At 41.0% G+C, this 25000-nt stretch overlaps 1 protein-coding gene across 2 annotated transcripts in view; it reads left to right on the top strand.

Annotated features, from left to right (window-relative positions):
- The window catches only part of LOC109417797 (uncharacterized), a 28353-nt gene extending 7688 nt beyond the window's left edge, over positions 1 to 20665 (top strand). Inside the window, exons 1-5 of one of the 2 annotated variants that reach the window (XM_029869637.2) lie at positions 1488 to 1776; positions 14819 to 15529; positions 19275 to 19401; positions 19466 to 19780; positions 19839 to 20665. In XM_029869637.2, the coding sequence (XP_029725497.1) occupies positions 15084 to 15529; positions 19275 to 19401; positions 19466 to 19780; positions 19839 to 20537 (1587 nt within the window). In that variant the 5' untranslated portion in view covers positions 1488 to 1776; positions 14819 to 15083 and the 3' untranslated portion in view covers positions 20538 to 20665. Of the gene's footprint in view, positions 1 to 1487; positions 1777 to 14818; positions 15530 to 19274; positions 19402 to 19465; positions 19781 to 19838 lie in introns of those variants that run through there. The other variant, XM_019691968.3, reaches the window with a different exon arrangement.
- Positions 20666 to 25000: the final 4335 nt, after the last annotated feature.

Raw genomic sequence — 25000 nt, 5'->3', positions numbered from 1 at the left:
ACTTCCGGCGGGACCCCTCGGAACCGGTTCCGGAACACTACCGGTTCAGATATGGTCTGAAACTATTTTCCTGCTTACCGTTCATCAGATGATCGAAAATGCCGTGGTTTGATGGGTCGCATGCATGGGTTTGTTGCATTTTCATGTCTGGCCCCTCCCAAGGGTACCGGTCCGGAACACCTAAATGGCCATAACTCCGGAACGGCTGGACCGATCCGAACCATTTTCAATAGGAAACAATGGGACTGTATACCGCGTCGAATGAACCATCGATCATTAAAATTGGTTGAGGTTTACTGCCAAAAAGTGATGTGAGTTTTTTGTACACACATACACACATACACACACGCACACACACACATACACACATACACACATACACACACACACAGACATCACCTCAATTCGTCGAGCTGAGCTGATTGGTATATGTGACTCGACTTTCCGGACCTTCTATCAAAAAGTCATTTTTGGAGTGAACATATAGCCTTTCCAGTACACTTAGTGTACGAGAAAGGCAATAATTTGGTAAACGAATAAATTTTTCAAAAATTTCCTATATTTTTTTTCAATTTTCTCAAGAAATCCATGGATCTTATCAGGAGAGCCATTGATTCATCCTTATTTCAGAAAGCGAATTTCTCATATCAAAAAATTTGTACTGAAATTCTTTAAAATAATTTGCTTTAAATTCATGTTTAAATTCCTCTAAAAATATTCCAACAGTTTGTTGCTCTATGATTATAATAAATTGTAATATGTGTAAGTAAAATCAAACTCAAGAGTTCCAAAAATACTTGTAAATAAAAAACATCATTAACACTTCCAAAACATAAGATGAAAACCCCAAACTAATCAACCTAGTGGTTATAGTGCCTCTCTCGTGAAATATGTTCTCATCTTTCCGTCGACGTAAGCCGAAATGTTACGAATTCTAAGAATACGTTATTTAGAAAAGCGATTCGTCGTCACGAAACATAACCGCCCAATGCTAACCAGGCTGCGTTCCGCAAACCGCTGGCTGGATGGAGTTAGTGAGTAAACGTCAACAGGTAGACAGTAATTTGAAGTTCTTATGACAAAAATCAAAAGAAGAGAAGTTTCTTGCATCACTTTTTATCTTGCTTTACCTTTTTTTTTCAGAAGTTAAATTTTGTGGTGGCTCCTTAAATGTGAGGACCCTGGGCCCTTGGTTGAGCCATCGCTGAGATATTACAAAATGGAAATTTAGTTACAAAAAATTGTCGATCACAGGGTTCCGCGTGACTTTCTTGATCACGAGGCTCCTAGTCAGCAATTGCACAGGGACACTTCTATTTTTATCATCCCTACATACCATAAAGTTTTCCTAACGTTCTCAATCCTGATGTGAGAACCCTTCACTCCACACCCGATATATGCATGCAGCTCCACCGACCGTGTGATGATGTGATGCTGAGCGAGCGGGAGCGACTTCAGTTTCGTTCCGGCATCCAGCGTGAGTTGACGTGGGGACTACCATTTCTACGGTCGGTTGCGTCAACAAGTGGTTCTACCGCGTGACAACATACGGGCAACGCAACGCCGCATAAAACATTTCAATTAGATAATCACCTGCTGCGAGATTTTTTTTTTATCGAGCATCGCGCGTCGTCGTCGCCGCCGTCGTCTTGAGTACACTTCAAACTGTTTGAAGTGTTGCTTTCGGGTCGATTGCCTTTTTCGGATTTCAGTCTTTTTTTTTGAAATTCCGCGCGCCGGCTTTGAGGAATTCAAGGGGAAGACGGCACTCCAGAAGTAAGTGGTCAACTTCCGATCCAACTCTCGGTGACAGCATATCCCGATCGTAAAAGGAAAGGCATTCTGGGCAATTATTCAAATGATCGTTTACCTTGTGGGCCGCGGCTGGAAAAGAATTGATGAGCGTGTTACGAGCGAATATGATAATGACCCGTCCGCAATAGTGGAAGTAACTGAAGAGCGAGTGAGTTTGTGCGGTGTAGCAGTTCAAAAGTATATTTCACGACCCAGCAGCGGCAGTTTAAGCAAATAAGCGATCCCCGGCCTGTAAGTGGTGAAGCACGCGTGCACAATGATCGTCGTCTCTCTCGTCTTGAAACGAGCTTGAGATTGCAGTCTGTTTGCACTGTGTGATTAGTGTCTACTTCGGTGGAGGTGGAAGTGAGAACGAGTAGCTGACAATATTGGAATAAGTTGGGGAATACAATGGAGTGGAGTGATGCGTAGAGGCAAACGTGTTGACGTTGGATGGCGTTTGGTTGGTGAAGCTTGAACGATCGCTCGGTCTCGGACGATAGAATGCGAAACAATTACTCGGATCGTTTGTAGTAATAATAGCTATCAATTAATCTTATGAAGCTTCCAATTGTCGGTTGCGGTGCTGGCTGGGATGGGATGCCTATATTTTGTTAGGAGATTGTGGATATTCAACATTGTTCTACATAGCAAAAAGTTTGTATTCAACCATATCGGTGGTCAAATAGTTTACAGGTATCAAATAAACGAAGGGAACAGTTATAAATCTTTGAATAGCAAATTCCCCTGAAAGTTCCACAATAATCCGATTCGTTTTGCGATACCGTGGAAAAATGGAGATGCAATGTATGTAATAGCGCTACCAACATAAGGATAAGGAGATGCATGGCCGTTAGTAGTTTAATGAAAACAATCAATGAACGCTACAAATTGCCAAATTTACTGAAAGGGGTAAAATGATCCCACACAGCAGACTATTCATGTAAGTGCTTTGATCATTGTTCCTGGTGAATGATGCCAAAGTGTTTACAAAAGGAGTGCTTCAAGGAGCCTGCCAGGTGATCCAATGGATCGCAAGGTTTTCTGGTGATTTTATCATCAGCCATGTGCTTCCAAGAAGAGACACATGGAGGCGCATGGCTGTTGATGTCTATGCTGACTATATCAGGGGTCATTCAGCTAGCCATCCCAAGTAACATTATTGATTCTATTTGGTTTTATTTATTTTTATGATAGTTTTATCAAAGCATTGCATAGTCTAATTGATCTTATAATTGCTTCTACTGAGCACAACTATTCTTCATCCATATGTGTGTTTTTTATAAACATCTTCAAGAATACATGAGATTCAGTGCATAAAACCACAAATATTGTGGATTTACCGGCTACTTGTATTCTACCGATCGCTTCAGTATGGCCTCCAAAGTAGCCGTTTATAAAAAGAGTAACTTAAAAATGATTTTAATCATTTTTATTGTATGCGTTATTCCTCGTTGCCACTAGCTACTCAGCGACAATCATTTTTTGACAATCAAGTTGATTTTTATATGAAAACGGCTACTTTGTAACGGCTACTTATATAACCGGTAGATTACAAGTAGCCGGTAAATCCACAATATAATAAGAACTATTGACCTTAACGTCAGCTTTAAGAGCCTCTTGTAGTTATCTTCAATCAATCATTCTTGAGCAAGAGTATTTGTTCTTGAATAAGAACAGTTTGGTAGATGAAAAATAAAAAAAAATCCACAAGCATCAAATTTCGGGTGTCGATCCATTACCGCTGCCAACCAGGATCACCCGTCCCGACAACTGACCCTGACGCCGCGCAGTGCCAAACTCCTCTGGTTTCAGAGGTTGGGGGGCATCCATAAAGTACGTCACGCTTTGAGGGGGGAGGGGGGGTTCTGAAAAATGTGGCAAGCAATGTATTGAGTATAGGAAAAACCCGTACGAAGGGGGGAGGGGGGGTTAAAAATTCTCATTTTTAGCGTGACGTACTAAATGGATGCTCCCTTGGTTAGGTTATCCAGGACGTCGATTCTCGTGAAATTGATGATCAATTCTTCAATCTTCAGACATTGATGAACATTGTTAAACTCACTAACTTACTTTTTGGAAACGCTTACTTGGCACTGCACTGCATCAAGGCTGGTCCCCGGTTGGCGGCGGTACCAGGCTGCTGATGAACTTTGATCGATGAGGGAGCCCAATTTCAATTGCCGGCTCATTTTATTCCAAAAATTCACCGCGGTACACGCAATTATTTATTTGTTTACATTTTGATGTATAAGATTTATGACGTTCTCGGCAAAGTTTGCATAAATCCTCATCAATAACGTCAGAGTTCTCTTGAGTAACACTTTTTACCCTTTGTTAAGTTGAAATAAATTAAAGACGGTTTTCTGGTGTTTTTGGTGGAGAACGTTATAAATCTAAGTACCGTAAAACGGGATATCTTTGATAATGCGGGTAACTTTGATAGTGCGACAGGCATTATATAGTTTATCTTATAACTATGATTCCTTCCAGTTATAACTATGATTCTTTCCAGTTAGGAAAAAGGCAAACGTAGATCAATTCTATACATATGAAAGTTCATCTTAGACGTATTTTCATTAAAACCTAGTTTTAACAAAACTTTTTGGACAAAAAATAAAAATTGTTGATATTTTTGTCATTTGTCAACCCCTTCAAACAATCTGCTATACGACTTCGTAACAACTGTTTTTTTTTTATGAATGGACTCTTATCCTAGTTAAAATCATCATAGTAGATTCCAAATCTGGCCTTGAATCTCTTAACGAAGTGTCTTTTTACGACATAGAAGCAATATTGTAAATTGTGACACAAATCTCCATACATTGATAAACGCCTAAAAGTATACAATGCCCTTGAAATATCTTGTAGATAAATTTGTGTTGTTCAAAATTTGGTAATAAAACATTAAAAACATTCCAAAATATAAGAGAATTCATCATGAATAGCAAGGTAATCATATTTTAATGTACCGTTAAACAAATATTTTTACAAAGATAATGATTTTTGATAGCTGAATTCACTGTGTTTTTCACTCAGTACTCCACAGACACATTTTTATATGTAGAATTTAGTAAAAATCAATGTTGTGATATGAAAATTCTATCTAATATATACCACAAGATTTCTCTCATCATGTTCATACTCCTAAGATTTCAATCTGTGATATTTTTTTTAAGATTTGATGTGTTTTTCAGGGCATTATCAAAGTAACCCCAAAATGAAAATCTGATTCTCGCTCATACGGAAAACTAAAAGTCACCCAAAATATTTCAGATTATCGAATCTTTCAATTGTAATTGATAACTGATACCCCAGTAGGGTCTTGTACCATTTGGGCAGGTGTACCTATTTTGGGCACTTGCCGCTATAACTAAGTCAATTTCAAACCGATTGATTTGAAATTTTGTATAGAGTTAGGTACGCATAGTATCTAACTCTGTACAAAATTTCAAATCAATCGGTTGGAAATTGACTTAGTTATAGAGGCAAGTGCCCAAAATAGGTACACCTGCCCAAATGGGACAAGACCCTACTTGTTATAAAAATATAAAAGTCGGGGAAATACTGTTCCATGGACAAATAATAAGAAAATTCGCTGAAAAACTATCAAAGTTACCCCATTTTACGGTACTTTTGAGTTACGCTTGCAACTCTTGCTTCAGTAGAAAGGAATTTAAGGCGATCTTATGGTGATGTGGTTAAAATTACCGAAAACTAATGACATCTCCGTGGACTACAACGGATGCCATGTTGAGAAAACTCATGAAAAATGCTCTCGTGACCTGAAATAATAATTTTAAATATTTGATTATCGCATTTTCATCTAAGCGCGTTGTAATTTTTGAAAGCATCTTGCAACATATACTTATTCGATAAATTCCGCTTGGCAGTTGAAAACCTTGTTAAAGTACGGAAACATCCCAATCGAATTAGAAACTAATCTCGAATATAATATTGTATCATTCATTGATGTTTTTTCCCCAACTCTATTTAACTTATCTTCCAACATATAAGCAACAGCAACAGAAGAAACTGACAATTTTATAATCATTGTATCGTTCACTTGAAGAGATCTGCAAGTAGAAACCAATTCGCCTAGAGGACATCTTGTGAATTACAACAGGTTTCAAGATAATCTTCTCCAAGACTATCTTAGGATGGGCCTCTTTTTTCTTTAGCGGGTTTACGATTGGTTTAACTTTGTAATACAACATTGTATTTTAACTTAGAAGCTAATTCTACACTCATAAAGAATAGGTGTTGAAGAATTCTTGAAAAGCACAATAAACTTAATTTTGTTACTTGGGATAACAGGGAGTCGGAAATGCCCAAAAAATGATGGACGAATTTTTTTTAATGTTTTCATGAAGTGGCATCGTACCCCATGACAAATGGCCTTTTTGCACCACTTCCGTTTAACGAACCAAGTTTTAAATGCATTACTTTCGTGAATATTTCTGCTGAAGTATCAAGCAAATATTGTCTAGTTGCTGTTACTACTTTGAAAGCCTAACAAATGAGGCAATGTATCATTGAAAACGATGAAAATTTGAAAAATGGCATCTTACCCCACTTTCCCTAACACTGAAGTAGCCATTTTCCATTTTCTTTATTTCTCTTGCCTACGTTCTCTGCGCCATTCATGCGCTCGTCGAAGTGCTGGTTTCACTTCCGTCATTTAACCGTAGTGTGGCCAGCAAAAAAACACCCATAGAAGGCCGGCAGGGTACCCGGGTACCCACGAAATGGAAATGATCATATCTCAGCGATTTTTCCACCGATTTTAAAAGTTTTTGCCTCATTCAACTCAGAAACTCATTATCTATCGAGATCGTATTTGGTTGGACCGGTCCGATCACCATGGGTACCGGAAAATCCGGATTTACGGATCCATGTTTTTATACAATACAATATACGGGATTTTCGGTAGGTTAGTAGCAATTTCGGTACCAAGCATCGTAAAATTGCTTTGGCATATTGTATCTGACTGGCCTGGAATCATAAAACGTGTTGACTTTGAAACTGTGATTTCGGAACACGCTTCTCGTGGGGCCATGGTTGACCATAAACACTTTAAGATATCCTAGTCTTAACAATGTGGGTTTCAATATGGTATAAGGACATGCTCCCAAAAATATGGATTTTCCGAAAACCACGGTGATTAGATCGGTCTAACCAAATATTTTCCCGATAGATGATGAGTTTCTGAGTTGAATGAGCTAAAAATTTCCAAAATCTAAGAAAAATTGACGGAGATATGATCATTTCAATTTCGTGGGTACCCGGGTACCCTGCCGGCCTTCCACGTAATAAAAAAAATGCAGGAGCCCCTCCTCCTGCCCCTCCTTACTTTAAAATTCGGTCAACCCCATTAATAGATGTATATTCACGAGTTCTAAGATCTAACAGAGTTCCAACATCCTAGTTTCAACAACCATTAAAATGTCGAGATTTGAAATTGAAAAAGGTACCCGGGTACCCTGCCGGCCACATAAGTGTTAAGGAGCTTTCGTTCTTATCCCTGCACATTTTGATGCGCAGCGCAAAGCCGATTTGGAATGCGTTCTGTCTGCTTCACGGCGGGTTCCATGCTGCAGCATTACCGTTCACACTGCGTTCTCCTTCTCCAAAACCACTTTTCACTCCTTGTCGAACCAGACGTCTAGTCATTTCAGTTCCGCTCTCGCGACAGTGCTCTTGCTGCTTTGCCGATGGCTGCTTTGACTGCAGTCCTTCATGCCCTCTAAGTCATGTACTCTCCAATGCATGACTATGATTTTCCAGTAAAATTGTTTGATGTGTTCATTCAAAGAGCTATAAAATCTTGTAATACCTAAGAAATGCTTCTGTTCGATTGCTTTCAATTCATCTTGATAATTACCTGTTTGATTGGGTAAATGAAATATTTTTGCAACAAATTGTATAATACAGAAACAACGCTATAACTCAGAGGTTCATTCTGTATTTCTTCTTGATGGAACATCTGAATCAAAATAACGCCAAAAAGTTCAGAGCTGTCCAATTACTTTGCTTATCTTTGCCTGTCCATATAATCGCCTAGTCTACTCTGATATAACGATCACAATCAGTTAAAAACTTCAAATACTTAATTGATGCTTGATGGGCTACAACTCGTAGCGGTGAGTCTACGCCAAATGAAGCATTCGCCTCCACTGGTCTTGGTCCTGGGCCAATCGCTTCCAGCACCCTGAACGTTTAGAGCCCTTAGGTCTTCTTCAACTGCAAAAAAACACCGTGTACGCCGCCAACCACGAAGCCAACGGCCTCTTCCTGGTGCTCTGCTGAATATGATTTGAGCTTGTCGTTCCTCCGGCATACGAGCAACGTGCCCAGCCCACTGCAGGCTGCCGTGTTTTATTCGCTTCATTATATTCATCTCTTTATATACTTGGTTCAATTCGTGGTTCATGCGACGCCGCCAGATGCCCTCCTCCAGTTTACCGCCGAGTATTGTTCGCAGCACTTTACGTTCGACGACTCCAAAGGCTCTCCGATCAGCTTGTCTCAACGTCCACGATTCATGGCTGCATAAAGCGACCGCAAGTATCAGAGTCTTGTACAACGCGAGTTTTGTCTTCGTTTGCAGCCTACGAGACTTCAACTGGTTTCGCAAACCGAAAAAGGCTCGATTTGCAGCTGCATTCCGTCTTTTAACCTCGCGGGTAACATCATTATCGCACGTTACTAGAGTACCAAGATAAACAAATTCGTCCACAACACTTACTTTTCATCACCTAGCACCACTTCGTCACCACTACCTCGGTCGGAGCGACGTTGACCACCAGCAATCATGTACTTGATGGTTTTTGTGGTGTTAATCGTTAGTCCAATCCTCTCAGTCTCCCTTTTGAAGGGTAAGAACGCCTCTTCCATGGCCCGACGGTCGATCCCGCTGATGTCGATATCATTCGCGAAGTCCAGGAGCATATGCGACCTCGTGACAATGGTTCCGCTCCTTTGCACTCCTGCTCTCCTTATCGCTCCTTCCAGTGCGATGTCGAACAGTAAGTTCGAAAGAGCATCGCCCTGGTTCAGCCCGTCTAAGGTTACGAACGATGACGAAATGCCATCCGCAACCCGTACACTTGATTTCGAACCGTTAAGCGTCGTACGAATCAGTCTAATCGCCAGAAAACCATGCTCGATCATAATCTGCCATAACTCGTTTCTCTTCACTGAATCGTACGCCGCCTTGAAATCAAGAAACAGATGATGGGTCTGCTCAGGCTGGCTTCATCGACGGCCGGTCGACAACGGACCAGATCTTTACCGTACGGCAAATCCTCCAGAAATGCCGTGAATACCAGGTCCCAACGCACCACCTGTTCATCGACTTCAAAGCGGCATACGATAGTATCGACCGCGCAGAGCTATGGAGAATCATGGACGAAAACGGCTTTCCTGGGAAGCTGACTAGACTGATCAAAGCAACGATGGACGGTGTGCAAAACTGCGTAAGGGTTTCGGGTGAACTATCCAGTTCATTCGAATCTCGCCGGGGACTGCGACAAGGTGACGGACTCTCATGTCTACTCTTCAACATCGCTCTGGAAGGTGTGATGCGACGAGCCGGGCTCAACAGCCGGGGAACGATTTTCACGAAATCCGGCCAATTTGTGTGCTTTGCGGACGACATGGACATTATCGCCAGAACATTTGGAACGGTGGCAGAACTGTACACCCGCCTGAAACGCGAAGCAGCAAAGGTCGGACTGGTGGTGAATGCCTCAAAAACAAAGTACATTCTGGTAGGCGGAACCGAAAACGACCGGATCCGTCTGGGTAGTAATGTTACGATAGACGGGGATATTTTCGAGGTGGTGGAGGAATTCGTCTACCTCGGATCCTTACTGACGGCTGACAACAACGTGAGCCGTGAAATTCGGAGGCACATCATCAGCGGAAGTCGGGCCTACTACGGGCTCCAGAAGAAACTACGGTCGAAAAAGATTCACCCACGCACCAAATGCACCATGTACAAAACGCTAATAAGACCGGTGATCCTCTACGGGCACGAGACATGGACCATGCTCGAGGAGGACCTACAAGCACTCGGAGTTTTCGAGCGACGCGTGCTAAGAACGATCTTCGGCGGTGTGCAGGAGAACGGTGTGTGGCGGAGAAGGATGAACCACGAGCTCGCTGCACTTTACGGCGAACCCAGCATCCAGAAGGTGGCCAAAGCCGGAAGGATACGGTGGGCAGGGCATGTTGCAAGAATGCCGGACAACAACCCTGCAACGCTGGTGTTTGCAACTGATCCGGTTGGCACAAGAATGCGTGGAGCGCAGAGAGCACGATGGGCGGACCAGGTGGAGCGTGACTTGGCGAGCATTGGGCGCGACCGAGGATGGAGAGCGGCAGCCACAAACCGAGTATTGTGGCGTACTATTGTTGATTATGTCTTGTATTAATGATGTTGAACAAATAAATGTATGTATGTATGATGGGTCTGCAAGTTGTACTCCACAAATGTATCGAGAATCTGCAGCAGGGTGAACATCTGATCCATCGTTGATCGGCTCTCACGAAAACCCGCCTGATATTCGCCGACGAAGGACTCCTCAATCGGCCTCAGCCTGTTAAACAGTATTCCGGACAAAATTGAATTGAGAAGTGTTAATCCTCTGTAATTCGCGCATTCCAGTCGATGCCCTTTTTTGTATGGAGGGCAAATGAGACCAACCAACCAACTAGCAGGCAGTTCTTCCTCTTCCCATATATTCAATATAATACGGTGTAAGCGTTGATACAGCTGCTCACTACCCGAGCAAAGTCTGACAGCAAATTGAAAACAAATTTTGATGTTGTGATATTGCAAATTATGATATTTAACTCAGGTAGTTGTCGTTTTGATCGTTTTAACGGTTAAAACATCAAAAATGAGAGCAGAAAAATGTTCCCGTAACAGCAAATTGAAAACAATTCCTGCTATCAGTAATAGCAAATTTATAACTGTTTTTGCTATCAATACGAAAAAAATGGAAAAATCGTTAAATATAGGGGTTTTTCGATTGAGGCATTAAGACATTAATGGTATATTCCTGAAGTTATTATACATTAGACTGGCCCAAATACAAAAATGTCGAAAAATTCCACGGGGCACCCTCTAGAATCGTGCCTTTGGATGAGAAGAACAATCTGTGAAAGATTCAGCTCAATCGGTTTAAAACTGAGCTGGCGCAAATGAGTTGAAGGTTTGTATGGGATTTTCAGTCAAATATATGGGAAATTGGATGAGCTACAGTCTCTCACTCAGTATGCCGGTTCGGCGAGTTCGATTTAGCTCAGAATTGAAAGAATGGTAGTTGATACCCTAAGGAACAACTTTGTAGAAGACCATATAATGATAAAACTTAATTTAGTTACGGTTTCTGCTAACGAAAGCAGGATGAGGACATCTTCCCCTGTTTACTCTCGGTTGTTACATGCAGCACGTGTTTGCTGTTCGAAACTTGCGCTATACATCATAGGCGGCTATGTTGTCCTTCATTTCAATTTCTCACGCACTTGGGCGGATATCGAAACATTGAAGAATTACATAGCTGCCTACGATGTAGCGCGCAAGCTTCGACCGACAAACACGTGCTGCATGTAACAACCGAGAGTAAACAGAGGAAGATGTTCTCATCCTGCTTTCGTTAGCTAAACCCGCAACTAAATTAAGTTTTATCATTATATGGTCTTCTACAAAGTTGTTCCTTAGGGTATCAACTACCATTCTTTCAATTCTGAGCTAAATCGAACTCGCTGAACCGGTGTACTGAGTGAGAGACTGTAGCTCATCCAATTTGCTATATATTTGGACTGAAAATCCCATACAAACCTTCAACTCATTTGCGCCAGCTCAGTTTTAAACCGATTGAGCTGAATCTTTCACAGATTGTTCTTCTCATCCAAAGGCACGATTCTAGAGGGTGCCCCGTGAATTTTTCCAACTTTTCTTTCCCGCCATACATATGTGGGCCGGTCCATTATACATGATTGCCTAGAAGTAATGAAATAACTTAACAACTATTTTTTTTAATAGTTCGAAGTGACAGCAAAACTAAATCTAAGTTTGAAATCAAATTTAGTCAAGACCAACTGATATCAAAATGTGATATCAATTTGCTGTTGAATACAAATCGATTTTTCGACTTGCTATCATTTTGTTGTCAGACTCTGCTCGGGTACCGTGCTTTAAAAGCTCGGTCGGGAGTCCGTCCTTCCCAGCAGCCTTATTGTTCTTCGGCCCTCTAATGGCTGTCTTGACCTCGTCTAGCGTTGGAGGTTCCACAGCTTGTTCGTCGTCATCGATTCGAATTCTGTCTGTTGCTTTTCCATTCGCACCGTTCTGTCAGCAAGTTTCCTTCACGGGCGTTGCATAGGACCTGAGAAGGTGCTGTTTTCCTCCGCACGCCATTGACAGTTTCGTAAAATCTCCGCATATTATTCTGCTCCATTCTTTCTTGCGCCTGAGCAATCACATTTTCCTCATGGATTTTTTTTCTTTCTGCGGTGAATTCTTTTTTCGGCTACTCTCGCTTCCCTTCAAATACATATCGCAAAAAAAAACCTTCAACATCACGTTTTCTAAGAATCTAAAATGCCATTTGCTTGAAGATACGCAGAACATAACAAAAATTTCAAATTTCTGTGTGATTGCAGTGTAAATCCTTCTAAATTGGTAGGTACATAAAGTAGTCAAATTTCAGGAAAAATAGATATAAAAATAGACTTTTAGGAACCTGTGACAGTGATGGATCATTTTTTCGTTTTTGTGCAAGAGGGTCAGAATCCAAAAAAGAGGGTTTTAGAATAAAATGGTAAAAATCTTGAAACTTAAAAGACATTAGAAGTTACAATCGTAGAACATTCGATAATTTTGGAACATTATTTTCTTAACTAAAAAATTGGACGAGGGGAATCTTTAGAATAAAATAAACTTTAGTATAAAATAAAAAGGCTGCGGCATCCGTTTTACTAAACAAAACAGATACAGTCGAGTCTCCTATTAGACGCTGCCACCAACTTTATACCCACGATAATTTCTTAGCTGTCAGGATGCAGGACAACTGATTTTTTAAATGCAGTTGGTGCTTACTATAGACTCATTACATATTCAAAAACTAAATTGGTTAGAAGACAGCCTAAAACTTAAAACGCGAAGGGCGTAAAGTGGGTGGCAGCGTCTAATAGGAGACCCGACTGTACTTCGCATTTTGAATAATAAAAGTTTGTGGCCAAAATAGCTCAAAAACCTGCAGTGCTCCTGAGACATTTTTACGGCGCACCAAAGCGCTGCGGCGCACGGCTTGAGATATACTGCATAACTGAATCGAACCTAGCACTTGTCGTGACGTGACAACTGCTATATTTGTTTACAAAAGTATCACGTGCATTGAATGATGTTCAATAGCAATTTCAAAAAGCAGTAACTCTAAAAACTACAACATATTTCGTTATTATGTAGAAACTATGGCTGTTTAATTCACACTTTAACACAATAATATACAAACATAATAATAAAAATTATTTGTCGTTTTGAATTCAGCACTTATTGTGCCAAATACATTAGGCCTAAAATTCGTGAAATCTCCTGAGAGTCTACTGTAATTTATAGAGGGGTTCTGGAAAATTCCCTTGAGAATCTCAAGAAGAATCCATGGAAAAAATTTTAAGGAATATTTGGTCAAGTTCCTGGAGAAATCCTTAAAAGAATCCTAAGGAATATCTGAAAGAATTTCAGAAGAAATTCAAACAAGAGTTTCTACAGTAGGCCGTCTCTTATCTTTCAAAAAATGGAAATGTTATAAGTTCGTTGTTGGAAAATGATCGTTTCAGCTAAGAAATGATCGTGTCAAAACTTGAAGACCGTATATCAAAGCTACGTAAGTGGTCCCTCAAAGCAAGCCCATTCACAGTCATACCTATCCATATTAGATTCTATTTTCTCCTTCACTATTATTCCTATGATTCCGATCCAATTGCTTACTCGTTTTCTTCCTTCCTGCAAATTAGTTGGTGGAGTACCGTAATCTGGGAGGAAGTTGATCACTTTTCCTCTATTCTTTTCAATAAAATCAAATTCCGTAAACGAAATTCTTACAAAAAACTACTACATTTTGTAAAAAAATGTTCAAATGGTCAAATTCGAAAACTTTAAATCCGGGTGAAGTTGATCAACCAATCACATAACATTCTAAGACTGGAAAATTATTGAATGCAATAATTCATCTAACCAATAGTTTGTTTATCGTTTACATAGGCACCACGGTCATCAAATTACTGCCCGTGGGAAGCAACAACAATTCAAACGGCTTACTTCACGATCACTAAAATGCAATTGCGGAATAGCATAGAATGACACACATAAACTAAAATGTGTCAAAAATAGCCTCAGGAGAAGCCAATGCACAGCTCAACGTAAATAGGCAATGTGTGTAAAACGTACAAATCTTCGGAACGCCGGACAGCATCCAGTTCGAAGAGGCTGCACTAAAATCGAGAGTAAGAAGATGTCGCGTGCCTATGTCTAGACGTGTTTGTACATGCAATAAAATGTATCGATTGGAGGTTATTTCTGCTCATGGAATGGGCATGCTCTGTAAAGGAAGTGAACTTGATCACTATGTTTCGGAGAAATTGAAGATTCGTTTTGTTTGGATGAGAAAGTTTAGGTGCATAAATGAGTTGTGACAGAAAAATGAAATTTCAATATTGCAAGAATTGAAGTTTGAAATTGTTACTACATGGTTATGCTTAAGCAAACATACGAGATTATCTGTTGTACTAATATGACACTCAATGTTTTTACTGGGATGAAGTAAACAACCATGAGTCTCCATGACTAAAAAAATGAAGTGAAAATAATAAAGTTTAAGAAATAAGGAAGTTACATGGAAACTATGCCAACCTTTTACGAGAAAAAGATTATTAAAAGTAACATTCAATCCGATAAAAAAATGGCCTTATAAAGTTCTGACTAAAAATGAATCCTTTGTTTCTTCCGTTGCAGCATCCGTTACCTTCCGTGTCGATCGCGCTAAAGTCGACCACAATCTCCCAACCAGAATGATTCACCAGCGTCGCGTGTAGTCATTAACCATCGATCATAACAACAACAACCGTTTCACACCTGAGGTCATCAGTCTCTACAGCCCGAGCCCAAGCTGAAGTCATCAAACTCGCAGCTGATCGCTCGCGAGCCCAGCCAGCCAGCGAGAAACTAGACATCACATTGACATCATTCTGGTGTTTCCCCACTACTGCTGGTGCGCGCAATGAACAAGCTAAGAAACTTGCTTCACCACCCAACTGGCGCAATCCTCTCCGATGGTGGTGGTGGTGGAGCAAAAGCGTCCAACAAAGCCAACAACAACGACCAGCAGCGGATAGAACCCGTTGTCGGCTTCAAGTTGGTGCTTGACCCGGGTTCGAGCTTTAGCTATAGCCAAACCGACGAAGATGGGGATAATAACAATCGACATTCGTCGTCGTCGCCGCCGCCGTCGAATGGAAATTCATCGGCGTCGACTGTACCGGAACTGCAAGTTCACCTGGTCGGAGCACGCCACCTGCCGGGGAGCTTTGGACTGAAAAGCGTCGAGGGGTATATGATAAAGATCAAGCTGTTTCCCGGGACGGCCAAGTTCGATTCATCTATACAGACCACATCGTGGCCCATGTTCGGGGAGACGTTCCGGTTTCCGCTGGTTTCTAGTCATAAGTGAGTATTGCACGGGAAAATGTTGTACCGTAAAAAGGGGTAATTTTGATAGTTATTCAGCCAATTTCTTTCATATTTTTTTCATGTAACAGTATTTTCCTTAGTTTTATATGTTTGAAATAAGCACTGGAGTTTCAGTTATCAATTGCAAGATTAAATCATTTTAAATTTTTTGGTTGAATAATTTGTCACATGAACAAGAAGTACTTTTTTTTTTATTTTCGGGTAACTTTAATAATGACTTGGGTTGGAACTGGATCAGATTAGTTTCAAGTCTAACCCGACTTGGGTTAACTTGTTCTGCAACTAGTTTAACGTTTGTTTTTTTTTTAATAAACGCCAATTAAGTTCCAACCCAGGTTCAAAAAGAAAAACGGCATAAGCTCCATTCGGTTCAGAGCATCTGTGGCTATCTTGGCGTCGTGACTTGGTCATTGGTCCTACTCGCGTTCGAGTTGCACTTAGAATTGTCCTTATCATCATCAGTGCTTCCGGAACAAGATTGAAGAATCGTTAATTGGTGTCAATATGACCCAGACAGGCACGCTGAACATGATCTACGCCATCGTGGTGCGAAAAATCTAATATCTTAGGAGGGTTATTTCTCAATCTACATTCTTTTGTCGATCGGACACTAACTGATCACGTCCACATTCTTGGCAATGGACCGTATTGCCACCGATTCTTGACCCATGAGTGAACCGGATGTGTTCAATTATCAACCGAGTCAGGACCCTCTGATCTCAAGAATTTCCCACATCCCTCTACTCTTGTTGTCGTTTTTTATCCTGCGGATGAAAGCATCCTGGTGGTAGTACATACCAGGTTGCATTTCACGCATACTTCGAGGTCTGCCTGATCCAGCGGCATGCACCACAGAGAGGAACCCAAGCTACCTCTTGTGAAGCATGACCCCCTTGATTTACTAGAACGAAGGCAGCAGCCCCATCTCCTAGGATGTCTGTATGTCCACTATCCATGTACCCAGATACCCTTACATCTCGATCATCTACAGCTGTCCAAAGCTTTTCCCACTGGCGGACAGAAAACCATGGAGTACCATAGTCCAATGCGCGTTTGCATGTCTGGGAGCCGTCTATAAACTACGTAGACTTTTAAGAGAAGAGAAGAGGGTTCGACCAAAATCTACGCTCCATACATATTTCAAAAAAATATGGACAAGAGTGAGCGGTTGAGCGACCACATCAGCTTATAGACTTCTCAAACTTTAGATGCTACTCCAGTATCGCCAGACCAGCTACACTCACACAAGGAACCAATGAGATATCTACCGGGGACTAGCAGGCATCTTCAGTGTGTGAGCGTCGGTGATCTTCTATTTTTAGGCGACAATGGCTCCTGCCACGTCAGGTTGCAGGTCAATGTGGGGAAGGGTAAGGAAGTAATGATTGCAATCGTTTGTATCCACATCTGGCCGAATATACCTCTGCGCCAGCACAAATTCATGCGGATGTTGGAATGTTGGTGGGAATTGGTTGGCAGAAGGTTCACACATTGGTGTGTGGATACCAGGGTAAGGTGATAGAATTGTGTGTTTTTATTATTTTGAAGATGTACGGCACGGTTCGCTTGATTGCATAACTTGTAGGCGTTTTCTAACAGGATTGAGACACTGTGCTGTGAAAGTTTTGGAAGGAAGGGAAACGGCTTTTTCAACCTGTTTCTGTTCTAGGGATGGCTATGAACATGTTGATATACATGAGATGTATATGTAGAGAGCAGAGAGAAAGTATATAGAAAGATACAAAGTAGGAGGAAAGGGACGGGCCAGGGATTGAACCCAGGACCTTCTGGATACGAATCAGAAGCGGTAGCCACTAGACCACCAAGCCCGTCTTTATAGACTTCTCAAACTCTTCATAAACTAGTGCATACAAAACTTCAATCTCTCTGAAGATAGCCACTGCGAGTTCAGGGAAAGTACCTCCTCCGCATGCGTCCCTCACTCACCATTCGATCTTAAGGACGTCCATGTCCGTTGCCATAGGTAAGACCTAGTGGCTAACACGTGAGTTGTTCGTCTATCTAATACGCTGGACTACCAGCATCCCACTACATAGGAGATCCGTTTCCAGGGCCCGCGTAGTTTTAGTAGCCAGGTCCTCACCTACCAGATATACCAGTGGTAACCTCTCATAGTACAACCAGTGGAGCTACTGGTGAAATCTTGAAAGAGTCTGAGCAGATTCTAAACACCATACTGTATAGAGGTTCAAGAACATATGCCCTTGGATATCCCATCTCTTCAGGGTAGTTGGGATAAGGAGTCTCCATGTCATGTCATAGGTCTTGCAATCGTCTAGTGAGAATGCATCTACATCTACATGCACAAGACTATCAAGCTTGAAAAAGAACGTCTCCGCACCGTAACCGAATGGGATACGTGTTGCTGTGGGTGAATTTGTTTATGCTTTTCCAGATAGGTGACAGTTAACCATCCGCTCGAGTGTTTTCTCCATACAACTAAATAAGGTTATTGATCTATAACCTTCCGTTAGCGTAATGTCCTTTCCATCTTTAGGTATAAGAATAACATAGCCTTGCCAAATATCATTTTGATGGCCAATTAGTCTTCTAGAGGTTGTAAAACCATCACAAAACCGAATACCTTTTATTTTCGTTTTATGATGGTTTTAAGAAGCTCTTCTAGTCTGTCTAGACTTAAAAATGCTACTTGGGTTCTTTCCACTCATCAGGTGTGATTTCAGAAGGCCCGGACCATTGTGCCAAGCAGCGCCAACCGGTCGATAAGTGGGAGTTTCCAAGGAATAGGAAACCCTATATAAGGACCCGCAGCCTTTCCAGTGCTATGACTTAGGGCCAAGTTGAGCTCGTTCAAAATGGCAACGGATATCTCGAGAGTTGCCGTAGCAGTCTGCTTTCTCAATACTCCATCTAAGAGTTTTATCGGCGCAGACGGAGGATTTACGGCCCTCAACAAGACAATAGGAAAATGGTCACTACCATGAAGATCATCGTCTACTTGTCATGTAATAATCGGTTTACAATCAAGAAGCAAATGAGAGATTGACCAATGACTGAACCGCAGTGGTAGGATCCAGTTTAGTCAGCCAATACCGAAGTACTAGCATATTCAGTAATCAACGTAATGGTCAATTTCTTACCCCCATGATGGGTTATGGATGGACGTTTGAGTCACCCATCACGTAAGGTGTTGGCAGCTTTCGGACGACGTTCTGTAGCATACCTAAATATGATGTTGTTTTCTAGTCCAATCATGTTCCTGCCTTATCTAAAGTTATTTCGCGTCCGTTAGACAACTAGCTTACATCATAAAAGCCTAAGCATAGTGCTTAGGTCCGGGCCTAAAACGGACCCTACGTGTAGATATGAACGGGAGTTTAGGCACCCATAATCACACACAAATAAACCGATCCTTCATGGAGAACTATATTTGATCATCAGATTCTCATGGGTGTCTGCTTTGGAAACTGCAGTCCGAGAAGCAGATGTGACTTTTCTCGTAATCCACAACAAAATGCGGGTGCTCCCAATGAAGTTAGAAGGTTGGCAGTTCCACGTGCCCAGCTTCCAATAGCAAGTACTGTTGGAGTCGCTGGGGTTGTTGTCGTTGGTCGCAGTTCGTATTATTCTGTTGATAAGATTCAAGTTGATCGGCGTAAGGCTTATTGACAATGATATAACAATTTTTGCCCTAGTGGATATCTTGTTCATTTGACATTATTTTGTATATCTTCCACAGATCTTCATTCCGCGTGAAGAAAAACCAGTCGCACAAAGGGAAACCAGATGAGACTCCACCGGAGAAACTGTTCAATGGCAACTTCGTCGTGTTCACAGTATTTGCTCTCTTGGAGCTACCACCAGGGGTAACAGCTTCCCAACTATTTATATGCAAATCAACTGATCACTAACTTGAGATCCCTTTTTCAGTTCCAATCCACACTGAAGCACAAAACGATGACCTTCATCCGGCAGGGCAGCCAAAGGCTCAAGGACAAACCGGTCATCGGAAAACTAGTCAAAGACGTGGAACCGCCCGATTCCAAAACGGCCAATTTCGATCAGAAACAAAACCTGAAGAAGCTGACCACAAGTGAAAGTCAGCGGAACATCGGTTCGGTGACATACTTCCTAGATCCGAAGGCATTCCAGGAGCTTTGTCGGGGACGGTTGTACCAAACCGAAGAGATGTGGCTACCGATTAAGGACATCACTGTGACACAACCGGCGGAGACCCGTGCGGTGGTAAGAATTTTCCGCAAGATGTGAACGTTTTTGATGTTCAAAGATCATATCTTTCCAGATCTTCCAAAGCCCGAAGGGACAAGTGGAGGTAACCCTGCAGCTTTGTGACTATACCGAAGTGCACCTGGATAGTGAGAAGGCTTCGCAAGAGGATCTATCCTTTAACATCGAAGGCCCGTACTCTCCTAGTTCAGCATCTTCATCATCTTCCCTCACAAACCCGTTCCGCTTCAAGAAGGAACAACCTGCGTGTGGATCACCCATTCCCGTGTCCAACTCAAACAAGAGCCGCTTCAGCTTCAAGGGAGTGAAGAAGATCGTCAAAAGCGTCAAAAACAAAGACAAAGATCAACAAGGCTTGTGTCTCAAAATCTCCACCGCCAAGATCCGATGTGGCATCAAGGTGAAAGAAGAATTCGAAGCGATCAGTGAAAAGATCTATCTCAAAACGACGGTTCTGGAACATGAGATCCTTTCGGCCACCTGGAAATCGGAACCGTTCCGGCCTGCCCTGTCCAGTCGGTGGAACCAGGACGATTGCACCATTGTTCTACCGCTGAGCAGTGAGAGTAACTTGGATCACATTTCGATACGCGTTGCGCTGGCGGCCAAAAACAAAATGGGCAAGAAGATTTACCTGGGGCAGTTGTTCATGGGACCGAATGCACCCAGTTCGAATCAAGTCAAACAGGACCAGTGGAGGAAGATGGTGGCTTACAAAGGTTCGGCCATTCCGGTGTGGCACAGTTTTGAATGATGTATTTAATGATAGATGTAACTGTTTGTGTCATAATGATTTTAAATTATTAAGCATTCAGAAGAGTGTCATACAGTATGTTTAACAGACCAAATCTTAAATATATTTTTATCAGATTATGATTGAGACTTTCTTGAGTTTGACAAATGAGTATCACATTTCCATGCAAGACTGGTGTGGATGGGGAATTCCACCGCAACTTACTAATTAGGGCCGATTTTTTCACCCTGACTTAAGCGTTAAACCAGGTTCAACTATGGGTAAGCCTAGCTTACTGGTTAAGCCGAGGTGAAGAAATCGGCCATTAGAGCATTAGGTTCGATAAATATTATACATTTTTAACTTTTCATGTATGTAGGTAGGCTTAGTGGCGTCATCGAGGTTACTCCAAGTAACTTACTGAGTAACCAGCTCTTGAGACAAAAAAAAACCTGCCGTATGAGTGCCCTTGCGAATACATATAAAAATACCTATGCACAGTGTTTGTTTGTTTGTTTATTTATTAACGACCCTTTAATCAAAAATGATCATTCGGGTCGGAATCTAAATCTAAATACAAAAAAAAATAATACAAATTTCATTGCTGTTTTCTCCGTTTCTCTCTATCAATACTCCTGCGTAACCATTTAATCCAAGCGTTCATGTCATCATCGCGGTCGGGCTCGGGATCATCTTCGTCGTCTTCATTCAATTCAATGCTACTCATATCGAAATCTGGGCTGCGTTCTCTCTGCGTTTGTTCAACTTTGCGAAAGAATTTTTCGTTGCTATCCTGCTTCTTTCTCGGTGGCGATGGCGACTCCGTTGTTGGTTAGTTTGTAACCACCACACGTTCGGGCGGCTGTACACTGTATTGCTGTTGTTTGTTTCTCCTTCTTTTCCCGCCGCCGGTAGTAGCGACGTCTACCGATAGCTTGTTGGTCGGTTTATTTTCCACCACGCTGGAGTAGCTCGAACGGATGTTCGGCTCGTTCGCTTCGTTCGCTTGTTTGAGTGTCGAGCTACTATCGCCCGCGGGTTTGTTGGCTGTCGATTGATTGTCAGGCTTGATTTTGTCTGCTTTTTTATTTTGTACACATGTACTGCCAGGATGCAGTGGCTGGGTACAGTGCTTGCATGAAGCAGGTTGATTACGGTACAGTGTTGGTAACAACTCAAATTCTCAATACGCATGGTTCAGCTGCTTCACGTGCGATTCTTGACTCGCCAAACTCATCGCCGAAGAAATCTTTAATGAGTTGACTCATGATTTTACTCATAGCCATATTTCTTGGTGTTCCTATTATTTACATCAAAGTTTATAGGATTGTATGATAGAACAAGACCAAATTTGCTGGGGTTAAGGCGTAACAAGGGGCTTCAGGGACGTTTTCGAGAGCGTTCGGAGGGTCTCAGATGTTTTGCTGGGGGTCCAAAGAAGGTTTTTTGGAGGCATATAAGGAAGTTTCAGAGGATTATTTAAGGTTTTCAGAGATTTACAAAGACATTTTAGGAGGTTCCGAAGGCGTTATGGGAACGTTTTTGTGGGTTTCAGAGGGTCTCAAGTACTTTAGATGGGATCCGAGGGGGCTTTCAGCGGTATTACGAATGTTTCAAAGGACTTTCAACAAGCTTCAGAGGCATAAAAGGGGCATTTTCGGGGGTCTTGGAGAGTCTCAGGTGCGTTACAGCGGGTCCGAGGCAGTTTCATGGGAGCAATTTCAGGAGGTTTCAGTGGCGTATTGGGGAGTTATGGAGAGTCTGAGGAGCATTACAGAGGGATTTGAGGGGGATTAAGGTGAAACATCAAGAAATCCCATTGCAATTTTGCAAACAAACTTTAGAGGCACAAATCTGACGAAGAAAGCATCGAACCAAGCCGCACTTGTTTATCCTGGCTTTGCTCACTTGCAAAAAGTGGCAGTTTTCTAAATCGAGCGCATTTGTTTACGGATTTTTAAGATTGGTGCTATTGAAATCGTGAGTAGGGGTGCAAGTCGGCCATTGTGGCAGCCATATTTGCATCCTCTGAAGTTTCTCCTTAAGGGGTCCTACTGTTTTTGAAAATACATTTCGACTCACTGCTCTCATGTGAGCTTCATAGAGAATTTAGAGGTGTTCAAAAGCGTTTCATAAACGTTTCAGACAGTTTCAGAAGGGGTTCAACACATTCCAAACTGATAACGCTTGTAGATAGGAAGACCTTTACTCAAGGGAGCTCTTGGAGACTGTTAACCCTGTAATACCCAAATTTTTGTTTTGATCTAAATATAGTTTTTTTGTCTTTGCGTTTTTTTTTTTATTTTGGCTTGTGATTTTTTTTTAATATTTTAGTTTTGAACATTCCTATACTTTTATATTTTTCCTGAAAGCCTATATGAGATACCGATTTTTTAAGACGAAAACATATAGAGTTGTCAATTTCTTGATTTTGCTTTGGCTGACCAAGCCATGTGGGAAATTACACTGTTGAAAATGCTTTGACATCCATGTGCACAACAAAACATGTGCTTGATGAACAAATTGAGATTTGAGTTATGAAAAGAAATCCACGTACTCCGGTGAGACTCGAACTCACGACTCCCAATCCGCTAGAAGGGCGCTTCTATTCCTTCAAGCTACGGAGTCACTCGACTATCTTCGTCGCCAGCAGGCCTAGAACTGAACTCGATTCCACAGTCGCACATGGTTACCTTCTTTTCACAATCCAAACCTCCTTCGGATTGGATTAGATGAACATCTAACACATACATTGTTGTGCACATGTGTGTCAAAGCGGGAGAGGAAATCATTTTTAATTGTCAAGAGCTTCGGGCACTGCCTTTCAATCACTTATTGGTAGCCCGTCCTGCGAATTGGGAGTCGTGAGTTCGAGTCTCACCGGAGTACGTTGGTTTATTTTCATAATTCAAATCTCAATTTGTTCATGGAGCACATGTTCTGTTGTGCACATGGATGTCAAAGCATTTTCAACAGTGTACATATAGAGTTGTTGTGATTATTGCTGAAATATTTTCATTTAAATGTTTTTTCAAGTCAAATTTTATTTTCCGTGTAACTTTAATGAAAATAATTTCAAAGTGTATTCAAGTCCGTTTAACCATTTTACTATAATAGAATGATTGGCGAAAATTTGAAAATATGTTTATTGATGCAATTCAATACAAGAGAAACAATGATATCTGAAAAGTGATCAAAACATCAATTTTTCAATGATTTAAAAAAATGTGAATACGCTTAAAACGATACTAAAATTATGCTGAGATATACAGAACTGTGCTAAACATGAGCCATAAAAATAAAAGCTTTGAATTCGCACAAAAATAAAATACAAAAATGCTCAAACTATACCCCGTATAAACACGGGGTTAGGTATTAGAGGGTTAAACTAATATTGAACTCACCAATTTTTTTTCACTTGACAACACATAGTGCATGATATTTTTCTTACAATTCCTACAAAATTTCAAAAGGGATTATTCTATAAAATCTTGCACAGATTGCTTCCCAAATTCCCCCATTAATTTCTTTAGAAATCTTTTAGATATTACTTCAGAAATTCTTTGAAAGATTTCTCAAGAAATTTATCAAAGCATTCATTTATAAAATTTTATAATAATACGACATCCATGGGTATTTTTATAAAATTTTCCATAAATTCGTGTAGAAAATCCCCCAGGTATATCTTCAGTAATTTCTCCAGCTTTTTCTTCAGAAATAGAAGACTTCAAGAAGATTTTTTTTAAGAAATTCTACTAGAATTCCCTTAGGAGAGATTTTTCTGAGAATTCCCCCAGATATTCCTTAAGGAAATCAAAGATAACTTTAAAATTTCTCAAAAACAAAAAAGAAGTAACATTCAGATATGTTTTCAGGGATTTCTACAGAAAACCAAGAATTCTTCATTCAATTTCTCTGAGGATTTTTTTCTAATATCTTGAACAGTTTATCAGAAGTTCCTTTCAGAATTTCTTCCAGGGATTAGAAATTAATCTAAAGATCTTTCTGAGATTCCTCCATGAGTTTGTTAAAATATCAATCAATCAATCAATCAATCAATTGTCAAAATGAGTTTGGTAAAATCTACCATTTTTTTCTCATAAACTCCTTCATTTGGTTCTTTTGAATTTTTTCCAGGGATACTTTGGGAAATTTCTCCAGGGCTTCCTTTAGATATTCCCTCAACAATTTCTCCAAGAACTCTTATAGATAAATTTGCATGTGCTCAGATTCGTTAGGAGTTTTTCATTGGTGTTGCTTCAGAAATTCTTTCATAAATCCCTCCGGTGGTATCTTGAGAAAATCTTCCAGGGATTCCTCAAGAAATTGGTCCACCAAGGATTTGTTCGGAAATTGCTATACACAGCTAGCAAGAATCACCAACTTCGGTATGGTGAACATTTTCAGAGAAAAAAAAAGCTTAGTAAATTTCACCGAGCTTCATGACTTTTTGCAGAAGTTAGGTGAAATTTGCTGACTTTACT

Source organism: Aedes albopictus, chromosome 2, assembly GCF_035046485.1.
Source record: "Aedes albopictus strain Foshan chromosome 2, AalbF5, whole genome shotgun sequence".
In the NCBI taxonomy this organism is placed as follows: domain Eukaryota; kingdom Metazoa; phylum Arthropoda; class Insecta; order Diptera; family Culicidae; genus Aedes; species Aedes albopictus.
This window is presented reverse-complemented; position numbering and strand designations above follow the sequence as displayed.